Source organism: Brachypodium distachyon, chromosome 3 (assembly GCF_000005505.3).
Source record: "Brachypodium distachyon strain Bd21 chromosome 3, Brachypodium_distachyon_v3.0, whole genome shotgun sequence".
Taxonomy (NCBI): domain Eukaryota; kingdom Viridiplantae; phylum Streptophyta; class Magnoliopsida; order Poales; family Poaceae; genus Brachypodium; species Brachypodium distachyon.
In genome coordinates, this window is record NC_016133.3 from 44,062,489 (window position 1) to 44,079,352 (window position 16,864).

Sequence of the window (16,864 nt, forward strand, 5' to 3'; positions counted from 1 at the left end):
AGTGGGGCAGTTCCCAATGACTTACTTGAGGATTCCAGTTGATGTAAGGAGACAGTAACCCAAAGTGGAATCCTATTGAGGAGAAAGTGGAGAAAAAAAATTGGCGGGGTGAATCTCCTATCTATTGGAGGGAGAGTACGTACATGATGTCATTCCTGGAAGCTACTAAAGGTGTGGTTAGGAAATTGAATTACTTTACTTTTTTTTTTGAGAGGATTGAGTTACTTTACTTTGGCAAGAGCACGAGGGAAAGAAGAAATACCATCTAGTAAACGTGTGGTGGGCTTGGCATCCTTGATTTAACTGCGATGAATCAAAGCCTTTGTAGACACTTATGTTGGCGGTTTCCATAATGGAAATCTTTGAAAGGAGTTTTTTTTTTAAGAGAGAAAGGAGCAACGCTCTCGATTTCATTAATGAAATCAATTACATTCCCACAAGGAGAGGAGTTTAAAAGACAATTGCAAGAAAATGACAGCGCACAGAATCCTTTGGAGAAAGAGTCCACCAGTTCAAAAGAAAAGTTCTTAATTTGTTTCTTTGCAACGAAACATACGTTTGTGGCAGCTACCAGCTACGACGTATGTATGTACCTATAGCTAATTAATTGGGGTGGTCCTGAACACTGTCGTATGGTATCGTATTGTACGTGTGATGATAAAGCAAGGTGGCGTGAGGGACGTGAGCTAGATCTAGTTCTCCCGTTTCTAAATACTTATCGTGTTTTTTTATAAATTTGCACTAAAACCACGATAAATATTTAGGAACGAGTACGTTAGAAAATTTCTTTCGGTAGGATACCAATTTCTACGTATATACCCTGCTGCCGATTAATTGATCGATCTGTATGCATGCGTCCGTGTTTCACAAAATCGATGTGTCTTGGCATCATATGCGTGCGTGTTTCACGGCCGGCATGAGAGGTCATGCATGGGCACTGGTCAGCATACCAAGGGAGGAACTCAGATAGCTCCATTATCAATTAGCAACATATATGTTCATCACTGTTGTACCACTACAAACGGTTATTGCCACTAATTCATCGGTTCATCCAGTGACAAAAACATCTCAAAACAAATTTTACCTGAAGTTGCGCACAAATTGTGTAACATATAAATATGGATCGCTCGATTTCCAATTCTACAGATGTAGTGTTCGAGTCGTGAGTGAAGAGTTTCATGCACCCGACTAGTTCACCAAAATTTAAGCTGATGTGAAAAAAATGGGCAATTCACTTATACTTGAACGGATTCAATTCATGCATGGTCTTAATGGTATGACCGGTTGATTTAAAGAAATCAGACACACCATGATCGATCATCATATCTCATGCTAAGGACCTTTGCAAAGTAAGAACCTGTCGGGTCATCACACATTCACAGTAGACCAATGAACTCCGAGTCTATGATGCGGTCATCCGCAGCAGCACGAGAGAAGAAGAAATCTGGCTCGAACTTGTAGCGCTTCCCAGACTGCATGAATTCCTCCCAAATAAATCATACAGTGCCCCAACGTGATACCCCCAAGGCGGGTGCACGATCTTGCTCCTCATCATCCCATCCTCCTCCTCGCAAATGGCGCATCGCCCGGGGAAAGGGTCGCCCGTGCCGTAATGCGGCACCGGGCAGCAGAAGGAGACCTGCCATTCACGGTCGATGTAGCGGCACCCGAACCCGAACCTGCCGTCGTCGTCCCCGAAGACGGCGCGCCACTCGTCGTCGTCGGGTTCCCGCTTGTCCTCCCAGAGCTGGGCGAAGAAGAGCACGCGTGATTTGGTGTCCATGGTGGTGGTGGTGGCCAGGAAGTTGATGTGGTAGCAGTTCTTGGATAGGTAGTCGCTGTGCTTCTCCACGGCGCAGATGGTTTCCAGCTCGTGTTCTTCTTCCGGTGCCGCCGATTGCTCGTCGGCGTACTGCCGGAGGAGCCGCTGGAGCTCTTTCCGGAGGAACGCCTGCCTCCTTTCCACCAGGAGTCCCTTCTTCCTCCTCACGAGAGCGGCGGTGTGGTCTGCATCTGCTGCGGCGGCGGCGGCTGGGATGGGTATCGGCGAGCACCGGGCTCTGAGGATCCTCTGTAATTCTGCGATGCTAGACTCGGAGACGAAGTGACGATGGTGGGCTTCTTCTCCGGCTCCGGCGCAAAGCAGCGAGCTCAAGGTGTTCAGCAATGCCGGGTCGTCGTCCAAGGAAGCGAGGAACGCCGCGTGGTGCTCTCCCAGCGGGTGCCTGGCGGCCTCGCTGGCACGGCGGAGTGCTTCTGCGCCGCGGATCTGGAACAGAGCAGCCGTGCCGCCGCTGCAGAGGTGCTCGACGGCTCTGTGCTCGGAGAAGCCCGTGACGGCGCGGGCGGCGGCCACGAGGCCGTCGAGCGAGCAGGGCAAGGCGGCCGCGCCGAGGATGTCGTCGGGCACCCACTGCGGCGGCGCGACGGCGGCGTACCAGACGGCGTGGAGGATTGGAGGCCGGGTCCGCCATGGGCCCGCAGTAGTGGCCGGCGACCAGGACGCCGCGGAGGAGGAGCCTCCGCCGCCCGCGGGGAAGAAGCCTGGCGAGCGCCTCCATGTACGCGGCGTGCATCGTGTCCAGGAGCCCCGTCTTCAGGCGCTCTAGGTACCCGCATGGCGTCGTCTCCTCCATTGGCGCGCGCGGGGGCGCCACGGCGGCGGCGGCGAGGCAGGACTGGATCTTGCGGCGCAACGCCTCGGGGTTCCTCAGCCCGGCGAGGCTAAACGGCGCGCGCCGCTCGGATGCCGCCGTGGCCACGCGCCGGAGTCGGAGCTGGGGGAGACGTTGCGCTTGCGGTGGTGCGAGCGATGCAGGGCGTCGAGGATGGCCTCCACGTCGCGCCGACGGTGAGGCGCCGGCCTCGGTCCTCCAGGACGGCGAGGAGCGTGGCGGGCATGGAGCCGCCGGCGCGGCAGAGCAGCGCGACGTCGTCTGGCATGGGGTGCTCCGCCCTGAAGGCGGCGACCTTGAGCGCGAACTCCGCCCTGTCGCGGAACACCTCCGGATGGCCCACGATGACATTATCGTCACCACCACCAGCGAGGGCGAGGCGGACGGCGACGAGGAGGTCGCCGGCGGCGAGGTGGACGTAGAGCCACGCCTGACCCTCCGTGAGGTCCCGGAAGTAGGCCTGCAAGAAGGCGAGGAGGCCCTCGTACGAGTGTAAGACGACGCCCGAGAACCACCCCATGCACTGCGGGTCCGGCGGCGGGCGGCAGCCGGCGAGGAGGCTGAGCGCGTTGAGGATGGCGTTGGAGGCCGGGTCGAGGAGGCCGAGGCAGTGGCCGGTGGCGTAGAGGCACTCCAGGAGCTCCGGCATCTCGTCCACGGGGAGCCGGCGGGCCGCCGACTGGACCGCCGCCTCGATGGCCTTGTACGTCGCCGCCGCCGGGCACGTGGCCTGGAGGAACCGCTCCCACTCGTCCTCGCCACCGTGGAAGCAGGTCAGCCGTGCCGCCGCCGCCGCCAGCGAGGCGGTCTCGTCGCCCGACGTCGCGGATCGATCCTCCATGGCCTGAAACCCTTTTCTCGATCTCTACTCTTCCTCCATCGATGGAGACATACTCATAACCACGCATACACATGTCGGGGCAGTTTTCTCGCGCACTCCTTACTTTTATTAATTTGCCCGGAAAACCACATATTTTCAATCACAATGTAACAACAAGTCCGTAATGACGTAATTAGACGGGTTAATAGTTTTACTTACAGGTCGAGCCCACATGTCAGACACGTCGGACGAACCTGGCCCGACCCATTAGCTCGGCAACCACACCCTTGGAAGATGTTGTCTCCAATGGCTCCGGGAGCTCGTGGGCAGGCGGCGGCAGGGGCACGCGCGTGAGCGGCAGCAGGGGTGCGCGTGCAGCAGGCCTGCAGAGCGGCGGCGGCGCGCGTGCAGGCGGGGGCAGGGCGGGCATGCAGGCCAGTGGCGGCGCGGCACGCGGGGGCGGGGGCACGCGGGCAGGCTCCTCCGCTCCCTCAACCTCCGTCCGCGCGAGGACCAGGAGCCGGCGCCATCCTCATTCTGGGAGGCGCTGCAGGCGTGTCCCATGGCCTAGGGCCTCTCCCTGTCACAGGAGGCATGCCTACGCGTCCGTGGCGCAGGGCCACGTCCACCACCACCGCCACCTCTTGAGCTTCGCCGGAGAGCAAGAAGAAGATGTACGGACACAATGGGCTAACGGGTTTGACAGTTCATATGACACCTGGGCCCGAGTTGTAAGAAATACTGTTAATTCGCTTAATCGCGTCATTACGGGCTTGTTGTTACATTGTGACTGAAAATGTGTGGTTTTCTGGACAAATTAGCAAAAATGGTGCTTGTGTGAGAAAACCGCGCCAATACTAGTGGTTTCGTGAAATTTACTGTATATCGAACCGAAAAGGGGATTCCGTTTGCAAATATGTTTTCCTCTCGATCTCTGATTCTCTGTACTCTTTCCTCCTTTTTATTTTTTTTTGGGAACTTTCTTCCTCTTCTATCTCGTTCAGTTCATCTCTCTCCCTTTTCTCCCAAAATCGCAAACACAAGGCCTTAGGAATTTGTGGGCTTGGACCTTGGAGGCCAAATGCCCTTACGTGGGCTGGCTTGGCCCAAGCACAACCCGAAGTCCCAATGGCAGCTCTTGCCCTAAATCTAGTAGCAGCGATTCTTGGCGCCAAACTGCTCTCCTTTCCCGCGCACTGAGCAGAGCCGCCGTAGCCTCCTCGCCCGCAAACCCGCGAATCCCCATTTCGTATCGACCCAATTCGTAGCCGAGGTTACCTTGCCCTACTGGGTCGTCCGCCCTGTGGGTTCTTCAGCACGCAAGATTGATCTAGTTCTCTCCTTCTCCTCTGATATGGAGGATGAGAGGGCCATGGAGATCGACGGGCAGCAGCAGCAGCGAGAAGTCGCCGCTGCTGTGCCTGAAGGCTTCAACGCCGATTACCTCCGAATATACTACGGTGAAGTGCTGAACTCACTTCTTATATCCTAAATCTTTGAATTTCCTTGTATTACCTCTGTTGCAAAGATACAAGAGTACGGTGTAAGAATCAGCAGAAGGTTTAGTTTCGCAGCACAAATTTTATTAGTTCTGTCTGTGGTTATTGCTACTGTTATGCCCTTATGCCTAGAAATCAAAATGTGGAAGCGGTTTGCTAAACAATTCTCATCCCAAGAGTTTTCTCCCCCAATTTCTCGTGCTTGCTTTCTTGCAAAAAATAATAATATGAAATTAGGTGAATGTAAAATCTCGTGCTTAAGTTCAAGCCCATTCTCTTATATACCTGGTGTAGTTAAAATACTCTTCAACTAAGCAAAGCTTACGACTCATCTAGTGCTGATGATCATATCACAATTGCAGGAAAGCTCTTCCCATATGGTGATTTCTTCAAGTGGCTTTCATATGGAAATGGTCTGTGGTGGCACTTTACTACTTTGGTTAGGTGCTAATTGTCTTGCTTTTCGCTAACCTATTTTTTTATGTAGATGCAAAACATCCAGGATGTGACCAGTCATACATCGGGCGTCGAGAGCTTTCGTTCACACTGGAGAATGACATCTATCTCCGGTTCCAGTCCTTTGACAGTGCAGCTGAACTAGAGAGTTCTATCAAAGAGAAGTGCCCTTTCAAGATTGATATTGGACCTGTTTACAGTGTAGATGTATGATATAGCATCATTGAACATGCAAATTATTTAACTTGATTTAGTTGCTATATTAAGCTTTTTGTGCGATTGCCCAATGAAAACATTTTTTGTAGCCTGCAAAGCGACACGCCTATGCCCAGTCTGGCAATAATGTCTTTGCACCAGTGGAGAGAGAACTTATTTTTGATATTGTAAGAAACATGCCAATGTTTTTTTCCCCCCATCATTTGACTTGTGTCCTGTGTTATCTTTGTTCAACTGTTGCTAACTGTGGACGTTTTCAATATTCCTAGGATATATCTGATTATGATGACGTTCGGTACTGTTGCTCTGGAGCTGACACCTGTGTGGACTGCTGGCCGTTAATGACCATTGTCATCAAAATCCTGGATACTTCACTTAGAGGCATGTTGTTTTGTTATGCAACTACTTTGTGCACACATGGCATTCACATGTTGCTATGAAAATTCTGGATGATTCACTCCAATAGCAGCCCGTTACTATCTTGATCTGCTTTACTTTAGGTTACTGAAAGTATGTATTTGCAGGTGATTTTGGTTTCAATCACATACTATGGGTATATAGTGGTCGCCGTGGTGTCCACTGCTGGGTTTGTGATAGTAGAGCAAGAAAGTATGTTTAAGAGAACCTTCTTTGTAGCTGAAGAAAATATCTTCCTTGTTTCTTGTCTGGTGGTCATGAAATTCATTTCTAATCTCCTGTTAGGCTCAGCAATGAACAAAGATCTGCAATTGCTGACTATTTTCGTGTCTATAAGGTAGCACTTCTTGATTGATAACTCTTACGCGCCCCATCCCCTGCCTGTTTTCTGAAATCTCTTGATCTGCATTACCTTTTTTCAGGGTGGTGAGAATACATCGAAGAAGGTGTCGTTGACTGGGCCTGTCCTCCACCCTTTCCTTGCGTATGATCTAAACATAGCCATCTCTCCTATTTGCATGTTGTCTCAGTGTGAATAGTAGAAAACAAATATAGGTTATATTGAAGCTTTATTCTCCTGCAGACGATCATACACTGATGTTCTGAAATGCTTCTTTGAAGACAAATTATTACATAGCCAACAACTATTTTCATCAGAGGAGAGATGCAACAAGATACTTGAACTTATTCCTGATGAAAGTAAGAGATTAGCCTTAATAATCTGTTCCAGCGTTCTTCAAATATTAGTATATTACTGCTATTAACAGATTCTCGTTCATCAAGTATGAAATGTGTTCAACATGTTCCTAAACGGGTGTCATTTATAGATGTTGCTAGTGAGCTCCATGACAAGTGGCAAGGAAATAGACGGTCCTCTATTTCAAAAGAAGATGTAAATGCAGCAAGATGGGAGCAGTTAAAGACAACTTTGCAGTCAGGAAAACACAAGGTTAGTGTTTAATCTCCTGCGGCCATATACACTCCTGCATATTGGCCAGTTATTAGTTTCTACTGCACGCTTCTTGCGCTTTCTTAATGAAAATGACACCTCTCAATTTCTAGTGCAGTAAGTATATATACCTCTCAAGTATTTTTGAGACAATATACCTCTCAAGTATTCAATTGGATGTTGTGTGTAGCATTCACTCTTTACAAATCACAGCATCTTGTGATTCAGCTTATCGTGTCGAAATATAGGATGAATAATAGTGGTAAATCATTTTTATGTCTCAGGCGCAGGGGCTTCGCAGATGCGTAGAAGAGATTGTCTTCTCATACACGTATCCTAGACTTGACATGGAGGTAATATAAAAATCATCAACAATACATGTCCATAACAAGTGGATCATTGATATCATTTCTGTCTATTAACCAGACTTGATGTTGTGTATCAGGTTTCGAAACACATGAATCATTTACTGAAAGCCCCGTTCTGTATACACCCAAAAACAGGTAAAAAACTGAATAGATCCCGGACGTGTTTGTGTTCCAATTGATCCCAACCATTCTTATGTTTCTCCAGGACGTGTTTGTGTTCCAATTGATCCCAACAATTGTGATGATTTTGATCCTGCGGCTGTTCCAACTCTATCACAGGTTTTTGTCTAGAGTCAAACATAAAAACATACTACATGCTAAAAAAAATGTGTGCGCCTTTCGATGCGTGATGATGCAATCCTAACTTGCTGAAATTACCATATGCCCAGCTGTTAGGAGAGCTCAATGCTGCTGGCATGCAGATTGATTCTGAGAGTGGTAAGTGGTTAAAAAACTTAAAACCTTTTGGGATCTGGGTTAAACTGCTGCATCATTTTATAACTTGCAAACGACATTTTGGTAGCATACAGCCTTGTCTTGCATACTCCTGATAGCCCTGTTCTGAACTGCAGATTGGGAGAGAACATCCCTCGAGAAATCGATCAGATTTTTCAGAACATCCTTTCTCCAGCCAATGCTGAAAGCTTGCAAGGTATGCAGGGCGTTGGAAGTTAAGACAAAAACCCAACGCTTTTGCTATCTGGCGGTCCTGTCATTTTTCGAGTACTGAAAAAATGTCAGTTTTAATAAGCATGTGATTTTTTTGCAGGTGGAACTGGAAAACGCTTATAACGCCAAGCTCGAACAGTCCAAGAATGCCTTGAATTGGTAAAACTTAGAGATACACACACAAAGGCGGCGTGCCCATTACAGTTATCCTAGTATCGCCCCCATGGATGAGCATGAAATTGTTCTGAGTTTGCTCACTGTCTTCTTTTGTGGGAATACCCGACACCCAGCCAAATGTAATGTATTGCAAGTTGTAACTTTGATCTTGACGAACAAGTGTCACTGTAAGCATTATTAGAGTGTAATGCTGCTTTTACCTCTGGCCTGTTCTACTCTTAACGAAGGAGCTACTTTTATATTGACGCTCCCTCTCCCTGAAGACTTTTTTTTTACCACAAAATACCTCTTACATTAACGAATGAGTCCGAAGGGGATTTGGCAACAAAATCCGAACTGAATCTTCAGCTTCAATAACGGGCATTTCACAGTTTGGTCACAACGTCTGGGTGGTGTAGTTGGTTATCACGTTAGTCTCACACACTAAAGGTCCCCAGTTCGAACCTGGGCTCAGACACATAACATTTTTGTTTTTATAGTCTATAATAACTGATATTATCTTCCCTTTATGCTCCATGAAAAAAAAGGCCATCTTAAGGAATGCTCAGCAGGCAGCTCCCTTTTATAGTTCGCTCAAATGGCAATTATAAATCCTAACCTCCAATATAAGCTCACGAGTAATAGAAAAAACGACAAGAGGCTTAATAACAAGCAATAAAGCGAGCAACTCTTTCATTGCGCCATTTGGCATTGCAAACAGCTTCACCATTCCTTTTATGCTCCATGAAAAAAAAGGCCATCTTAAGGAATGCTCAGCAGGCAGCTCCCTTTTATAGTTCGCTCAAATGGCAATTATAAATCCTAACCTCCAATATAAGCTCATGAGTAATAGAAAAAACGACAAGAGGCTTAATAACAAGCAATAAAGCGAGCAACTCTTTCATTGCGCCATTTGGCATTGCAAACAGCTTCACCATTCAAGCACAGGGGATTGATATTTGAGAAAGTCTACTGAATATCATAACTACATATTGTTTCCTCTTGCGAGAACAACATGGTCAATGCTTACAATATTAGACCAATCTATATTTATAAATAATCCTCCTGTAGTATTAACGACCGGCAACAGATTCTTTTAGTTAGATTACATCACAGAAGGCTTGAGACATTTTTATGGCCATGCTGGATCTCAGACCTCCAACAGATGAGCTTTTTCGTTCAGTATCTCGCCTGATCCTTCCCACAGCTCCCACAGATCGTTCCTCAACCATGACAGGTACATGACGGGCCCCAGCGTCGACGGCACCTGAAGTCACAGGTTCCATTAGAAAAATGTCATGAATACCACATAAATTATGCTGCAGTTTTGCTGACGCTGAAACGGCGCTTTGCTACTTGTCCATTCTTACGGCCAAGCCAGGGAAGCATAACTCGGTACGATAATGGAAATGATACTGCATCACCAGGCAACACCTACCAGGTAGAGTAGCGCAGGTTGGGCAGACTGAGACAAGATTCCAGCTGCCAATGCAGTTACCAAGCCAACGCCATAACCTGTTAGCGCATACCATACGTATTTCCGCCGCTTTGGGGAGGGAGACGAGTCTGATGGAGCAACTGCTTCTTTGCTCTTCCGGTGATCGAAAGAAAGAACAAGAGCTAGGAGCATCCCTGGAATGGCCTGCAAATGTCACAGAAACCAAACATAGAATTGAGTAAATCTAAACTGCGACAAGTTGTTGTACAAGATCATAAAAAACATGGGAAAAAGTTGATCACTAATGCAGACATTCAGAAAGGAACTCAATATGCTGATGTGTTCGCACAGCAAGGGTATCTGAGACTTGAATCATGCAGATTCATGTGAAGATGAATATGCAAATTAATCAATAAATAACCACGTATATAATGCATATAATACAATTAACCATATGATGATGCAACCTACAGCGATGTAATACATCAACTGTATTGGATGGTAGTAATGTGCTTTCAAGACATTGCTAGGCTACCAAAACTGTTTTATCAGACACAGTTTGCTAATCACATAACATCAGCAACACTCTGATACAAGACTAGAAGCAGAACAATCGAACATTTAGGTAAAAAAGAAGATTTTGACAGCAAGTTATAGAATTTGTACAGTGCACGCATTACATTCAGGGGTGCCTATATAGTGATTGCTGCCTTGATCAGAGACAAGCCAAAAAACAGAGAGCTAGACTCAAGTTTGCACTGAAGAAAATTTTAAATTCTATATGGTTCCATAGTATTACATTCAGGAGTGATTCGTCATCGCATCCCTACATTGTCAGTTTCATGACTCCATCAGGCGAAACAAAGTGTACATAACCAACAGTGTATATGTGTCTCGGCAATTCACTTATTCTGGAACACTTATCTGAGATTGCACATTGAAGCAAGACAGACAAACAGTAGCACAGCACATGTTCTGCGACCTTGGAAGTACAGTCGCCAAGAGTATTTATTTTTAAGCACGATTAAAGCATGAGTATAAGAGAAAACATATTTATTTTTAAGCAGGATAGAAGCATGAACAGGAGATTGCATCATGTAACTCACCATGTCTCCAAGGCCAAGCATCATGTAGTCCCCAGGAGTGCTTCCAGGCACAATCCCACCCAACAAATCCCTAGGGAAGACAAGTTTCACCGGGAGCTCAATCTTCTTGGTGATCATCTGCAGCCCGGGCAGGCTGAGCTTGTCGGCGACGGTGTGCACCGGGTTAGACGCCTTCTGCGTGGCGACGGAGACCATGACGTTGGCCCCGAAGAACCTCTCGGAGAAGAAGACCCAGAAGACGTCATACACGAAGAGGCAGGCGAGGAGCAAGGCGCAGATCTTGATGTTGGGCAGCCTGACATGGCTGACGAAGGCGACGCAGATGGCGATGCCGAGCGCGTTGTTGAGGACCCAGTGGCCGGTGACGAGCCACGCCGCGACGGTGCCGACGCAGAAGAGCAGCAGCAGCCCTTGGAGCCGGGTGAAGGGCTTGGATGAGGAGCAGCAGAAGAGCCTGGAGGAGGAGGAGGGCAGGAAGGGGTCCGGGAGGCGGAGGAGCGAGCGGGCGCGGGGGAGGCAAGGGGAGAGGCAGAAGAAGAGGGCGGTGGCGGCGGCGGCGGCGGCGAAGGCGGCGACGAGGTGGGAGACGGAGGCGAAGAGGTAGAACATGAGGAGCAGGCTGCAGGAGCTGGCCAGCGGGATCATGAGCGCCTGGGAGCGGTCCAGCGTGATGGAGGACTCGGAGAAGCCCAGGTTCCGCTCCATCTCCTTGCCGTGGTCCAGCGCCCGCGACGCCGACGCGTAGGCGACGGAGACCGCCGTCGCGACGAGGGCTAGGGAGGCTGGTTCCAGCAGGTAGGTCAGCTTCCACAGGGACTCCATTCCCGCCGCCGCGGATCTAGATGGCGGTGTGCCGTCGGTCGGAGACGCCGGGACGGCGATGAGGATGGAAGGGCGGCGGCGTCGCGCGTAAGAGGACGGCGGAAGCTCTAAGGGAGGGGACGGCGGCCGGGTCTAGAGCCGCCCGCTCCGGCCGGGTCGGGTTGGGGAAGAGGAAGTGGGGAAGGCAGGGGACGGATGATACTGTGCTAAGCTCGTATACTGTACTATCTGAATTAATCCCCCTTTCCTGCCTAACTAAATCTTTTCTACACGATTCAACAAAAAATAGGGATTTTTGTTGAATCGTACCAGAAATTGAATCAACAAGAATAACAAGTAAGTTTAACATGGATAATCAATCGATAAAGTAGATAAAGGTCGACCAACTATATACATACAAGAAGATTTGCAAAATGCAGTTACATTACATGAGTAGTTGGACAAGGAAATTTAACCCATGTGTAGATTTAGTTTCACCTGATATTCAGTTACTGGTGATGCAGAAGTCACTCGATCAAATAACACGGTCTAATTCTAAAAAATTGTTAGACTGATGCGAAGGATCGAAAGAAAGTTCCATCTTTTTGTAAACACCCTTTGGTTCTTTGAAACGAAAGTTATACAGTAAAAAATCAGCACAGAAGCAGTAACTGAAAAATAATCCAACCGAGGCGAGGCGCGCGTCGTCTTCCTCCTCCCGCCGCACGCCGCCGTCCACTTGTCCCCATCCATCTCCTTCCCCCAAAACCCTAAACCCCCGCCCCAAACCTCGCCGCCGCCGCCGCCGTCATGCAGTCCCTCGCGCTCACCTCCCCCTCCCCCTCGGCAGCAGCCGCCGGTACCCACAGCTCCGGCCGCCCCCGCCGCCTGGCCACGCGCGTGCGCGCGGCCGTGGCCGAGGAGCCGAAGCTGAACAAGTACAGCGCGCGCATCACGGAGCCGGCGTCGCAGGGGGCGTCGCAGGCGGTGCTGTACGGGGTGGGGCTGACGGACGCGGACCTCCGGAAGCCGCAGGTCGGGGTGTCCTCGGTGTGGTACGAGGGCAACACCTGCAACATGCACCTGCTCCGCCTCGCCGAGGCCGTCCGCGACGGGGTCCGCGACGCCGGCATGGTCGCCTTCCGCTTCAACACCGTCGGGGTCAGCGACGCCATCTCCATGGGCACCAGGGGCATGTGCTACAGCCTCCAGTCACGCGACCTCATCGCCGACAGCATCGAGACCGTCATGGGCGCGCAGCACTACGACGCCAACATCTCTATCCCCGGGTGCGACAAGAATGTATGTGAGCTCTGCTCCCATCTTTGCTCTATCTTAGCTGGGACTTTCTTCTATTCTGCCAGCACATCCTACTGCTTCTGCTCATAGATGTGATACAAGCACAGTCTTTGCTGAAGAAGTAGACTACATTATCAGGATTTTGCTCTGGAGTTGGTGCATTGCCCCCAGCCCCCCCACCTGCCTTGAGAGTGGCCAAAGATATGACTGTTTGGCCTCTTTGGTGCTTAAAAGCAGTTATGAAATTTATCTTGGTTTTTGTTTAGGGATAAGAAAATACTCAGGTTTTGCTGCGTTCTAGTACTGTAATTTCTTTACCTTTTGCACTTAGATAAGATTACTATGCACACTTGGATTGTTTATAAGGTTAGAGTTTGGTGTTCCATTGCATTGCAGATGCCAGGTACAATAATGGCAATGGGGCGGCTTAATCGACCAAGTATCATGGTTTATGGTGGAACTATTAAGGTAATGTTACACCTGTTTTCTCGCTGTTAAATGTACTGACTACTGACGCAGGAATGCTCTTTAGTCCAGTAAATGTTGCTTAGTTTGACGATGTGACTCAGATGTAATCATGCTGTTTCTCGGACTTGTAGTTAGTTATGAGCATAAGAGGCAATTAAATATGAAGCTATTTATGCTGCAGTTCAATGTAAATGAATGAATGACTTGTTAAATTTAATTGTGGGTTTGGAGTTGTTAACCAGTTACATAATCTGTTAATATGTGTCAGTTCAGTATTGTTTTTACTTTTTACGTGTTCAGTATTGTTTTTACTTTTTACGTGTTCCTGATAATTTTCTGATTCGTTAATGCAGCCTGGACACTTTCAGGGCAATTCATATGACATAGTATCAGCTTTCCAGGCAAGTGTATCACCTTTGAATTGATCATAAACTCTGCTTCTTATTTACATGTAGCTGCTTATGCAGCAATTTATACCTTAGATTTACTTATATTGATATAATATGCAGGCCTATGGAGAATTTGTTAGTGGATCAATTAGCGATGAGGAAAGAAAGAATGTGCTCCGCAACTCATGCCCAGGGGCTGGCGCATGTGGTGGTATGTACACAGCAAACACGATGGCATCCGCTATTGAGACAATGGGCATGAGCCTTCCATACAGGTGCAGATAATGTCTTTGAACTTCTTGTTGCTTTTTTTTTTTTTGCAGAAGAAAACTTCTTGTTGCTTCTAGGCAATACGTGTCCATCCTCTTAAATCATCTCACTTCAACTGCATGGATTGACTAAAACCATTACCTTTTCTGCTCTTTTTTATTTATGGAAGTTCTTCAACCCCTGCTGAAGACCCATTAAAGCTAGATGAATGCCGTCTTGCTGGGAAGTATCTCTTAGAATTGTTAAAGATGGATTTGAGGCCTAGAGACATTATAACTGACAAGTCACTGCGCAATGCCATGGTTATTATCATGGCACTTGGTGGGTCTACTAATGCTGTGCTACATTTGATTGCTATTGCCCGGTAGGTTATCATCTTCTTGTCCATGCTTAGTTGCTTTAGATAGATATAAATGCTCATTGCCTCCTCCTTTCAGGTCCGTAGGTTTGCAATTAACTCTTGATGATTTTCAGAAGGTCAGCGACCAAGTTCCTTTCCTTGCAGACCTTAAGCCTAGCGGTAAATATGTCATGGAGGATTTGCATAAGGTAAGTACTTAGTGGCTTAGTGCTATACTTGATTTCGTTATGTTCTGGTTTGACCTTACATTCAACCAGTTTAAAATTTAAGGGCTTAAACCAGCAAATCGCGGAAATCGGATGCTAGGACTAATCACTAAATGTCTAAAATATAAGATTAGTTTTCTTTTTTGTTATACACACTTGTTGGAGTCATGTTCATACGTAACCATGCAAATAATTTATGTTTGTACTGATATTGTAGATTGGTGGAATACCTGCAGTAATTCATTATCTTTTGGAGCAAGGTCTTCTTGATGGGGATTGTATGACTGGTGAGTGCTGCCAATGATCATTTGTCAGGTAGTGTAGGAACTCCATTTTATTAGGTAATAATTGCTGTTTCTTATTGCCCTTCAGTCACTGGGAAAACCCTGGGCGAGAATGCTAAAATATTCCCACCTTTATCTGAAGGACAGGTAAAGCTTTATTCTGAGTTCTTCAGCCTTCTCTAACTCCTCCAAATACTCATGTTTACACATGTTAATTGGCACTCAGCAAATAATACGACCACTAGACAATCCTATCAAATCGACTGGCCATTTACAAATACTTTATGGCAACCTTGCACCTGATGGTTCTGTAGCAAAAATAACTGGCAAAGAGGGATTGTTTTTCTCAGGTATTTTTTGCTCCTTCCATTTTCAATCCTTGGAAGCCTTTATGTAATGGGCAGCTTTTAATTTTTACTTATCAAATTACAGGCCCTGCACTAGTTTTTGAAGGCGAAGAATCGATGATTACAGCTATATCAGAAAACCCATCAAATTTCAAGGTAATTTGTGCAATTAGAGTTCTAAGCTCATAATTTAGAAGACATGGTTTGTGACCCTTTTTGCAACTGAGAATCTAGATTTGAATATTCAATATCCGATCTTGTGCTCGAAGTACAAGTCATGGCACTGAACAAAAACATAAAACTGTAAAGCAAGTTTTTGTGTATACACAAGAAGTATCTACTCCATGCTCTGATGAAAGTAGACATCTTGTGAGGCAACTTCAATTTTAAAATTTGTCAGTGCCATTGGAAGTTTCTTGTGTTTAGCCTGCCTGTTTTTTTTTCCATTCCAATGCATTAAATCGTCTAATTTATTTGGTTATGCCAGTTTTTACTTTTTCGGCAGATTAATAATGGATCTTACTAGTACACCAGGGCAAATCTTGAATGTTTTCTTATGAACTATCATATTGCCATGATTATCATAACAGGGGAAGGTTGTAGTAATTCGAGGAGAAGGACCAAAAGGAGGGCCGGGGATGCCTGAAATGCTGACTCCAACAAGTGCTATCATGGGTGCTGGTCTTGGGAAGGTAATACTGTCTGCTCTTAGTAATTGTATAAAATAAGATCACTGGAGTTAGTGACATGCTTTATCCATCGTTTGAAGTTTATAACTGTCATTGTAGGAATGTGCCCTGCTGACCGATGGTAGATTTTCTGGAGGATCACATGGATTTGTTGTAGGCCACATATGTCCTGAAGCACAGGTACTGTGTTATGGTACTCTCCATTGGCCATAAGACTAATCTAGGGGAATGCCAAAAATAGTCGCTGGAAATATATTTCTGCTTCTAATAATTCACAAAGTAAAACTGCTTCTGCAGGAAGGAGGCCCCATTGGTCTTGTCCAGAACGGCGATACAATCACGATCGACGTTGTCAAGAAAGTAATCGACGTTGACCTGACACAACACCAGCTGGAGGAAAGGCGGAGGCAATGGAGCCCGCCGCCACACAAGGTCACCGGTGGAGCGCTTTGGAAGGTACCACACCACCCACCTGTAAACAAACATTCCTGACAGTCTGAACAATCTACTCATTCCCCTTTCATTCTGGCAGTACATAAAGCTTGTGTCTCCGGCCTCGAGTGGATGTGTCACCGATGAGTAGGGTGGCAGGTTGAGCGAAGTCTCCATTGGTCGATTCATCGATGAACATCCTTGTGTTTCTTTTTGTAATGGTAGCGAGCGTGGGGCGGGAGAATAAGATTGCCAAGGTGGATTTCCAGTGGCTTAAAAGCTATGTATGGCAAAGGGAGGGGGTTGAAGATTGAAGTGGTGAGAGTAATAATCTAGTCTTAGTGTTTGCATTGTGTTGGAGAGAATTGAATTAGACAGCAGCGTAGAGTTTCTCTGTAATCCGTGTTGTTGGGATGTATCATATCAATTCTCAAATTTCATTCATGTGAGCTGCTTTATTGTGGTTTAGTTTTTCAATGATGGAATGGAAAGTGACGTAATTCATCTGCAAGCAAAGCATGCAGCTGGGTTGCAGAAAGATATCCTCAC

The 16,864-nt window shown here is 47.3% G+C and overlaps 3 protein-coding genes and 1 non-coding gene across 4 annotated transcripts; 3 read left to right on the plus strand and 1 right to left on the minus strand.

Annotated features, from left to right (window-relative positions):
* Nucleotides 1–4,667: 4,667 nt before the first annotated feature.
* Nucleotides 4,668–8,468, plus strand: LOC100835644 (DNA primase small subunit). Its single transcript, XM_003572456.4, has 16 exons — nucleotides 4,668–4,955; nucleotides 5,357–5,407; nucleotides 5,482–5,657; nucleotides 5,756–5,833; nucleotides 5,936–6,047; nucleotides 6,191–6,275; nucleotides 6,369–6,420; nucleotides 6,506–6,567; nucleotides 6,667–6,782; nucleotides 6,911–7,032; nucleotides 7,317–7,385; nucleotides 7,478–7,535; nucleotides 7,606–7,679; nucleotides 7,790–7,838; nucleotides 7,973–8,052; nucleotides 8,170–8,468. The coding sequence occupies exons 1-16, from the start codon at nucleotides 4,850–4,852 to the stop codon at nucleotides 8,230–8,232; spliced, it is 1,353 nt and encodes a 450-aa protein (XP_003572504.1). The 5' UTR covers nucleotides 4,668–4,849; the 3' UTR covers nucleotides 8,233–8,468.
* Nucleotides 8,469–8,629: 161 nt separating this feature from the next.
* TRNAV-CAC lies at nucleotides 8,630–8,703 on the plus strand. The gene has a single exon. It is a non-coding gene; the product is annotated as a tRNA-Val (tRNA).
* Nucleotides 8,704–9,099: 396 nt separating this feature from the next.
* Nucleotides 9,100–11,813, minus strand: LOC100828917 (signal peptide peptidase-like 1). Its single transcript, XM_003574892.4, has 3 exons — nucleotides 10,770–11,813; nucleotides 9,664–9,867; nucleotides 9,100–9,492 (listed from the first exon to the last, which is right to left on the minus strand). Exons 1-3 carry the CDS (start codon nucleotides 11,589–11,591, stop codon nucleotides 9,376–9,378), a joined length of 1,143 nt encoding a protein of 380 aa, XP_003574940.1. The 5' UTR covers nucleotides 11,592–11,813; the 3' UTR covers nucleotides 9,100–9,375.
* Nucleotides 11,814–12,380: 567 nt separating this feature from the next.
* LOC100829216 (dihydroxy-acid dehydratase, chloroplastic) lies at nucleotides 12,381–16,795 on the plus strand. The gene is made up of 14 exons (XM_014899937.2): nucleotides 12,381–12,872; nucleotides 13,266–13,337; nucleotides 13,691–13,738; nucleotides 13,847–14,001; nucleotides 14,166–14,360; nucleotides 14,434–14,545; nucleotides 14,781–14,850; nucleotides 14,936–14,994; nucleotides 15,074–15,197; nucleotides 15,280–15,350; nucleotides 15,785–15,886; nucleotides 15,983–16,063; nucleotides 16,181–16,339; nucleotides 16,416–16,795. Exons 1-14 carry the CDS (start codon nucleotides 12,381–12,383, stop codon nucleotides 16,464–16,466), a joined length of 1,791 nt encoding a protein of 596 aa, XP_014755423.1. The 3' UTR covers nucleotides 16,467–16,795.
* The last annotated feature ends 69 nt before the right edge of the window (nucleotides 16,796–16,864 follow it).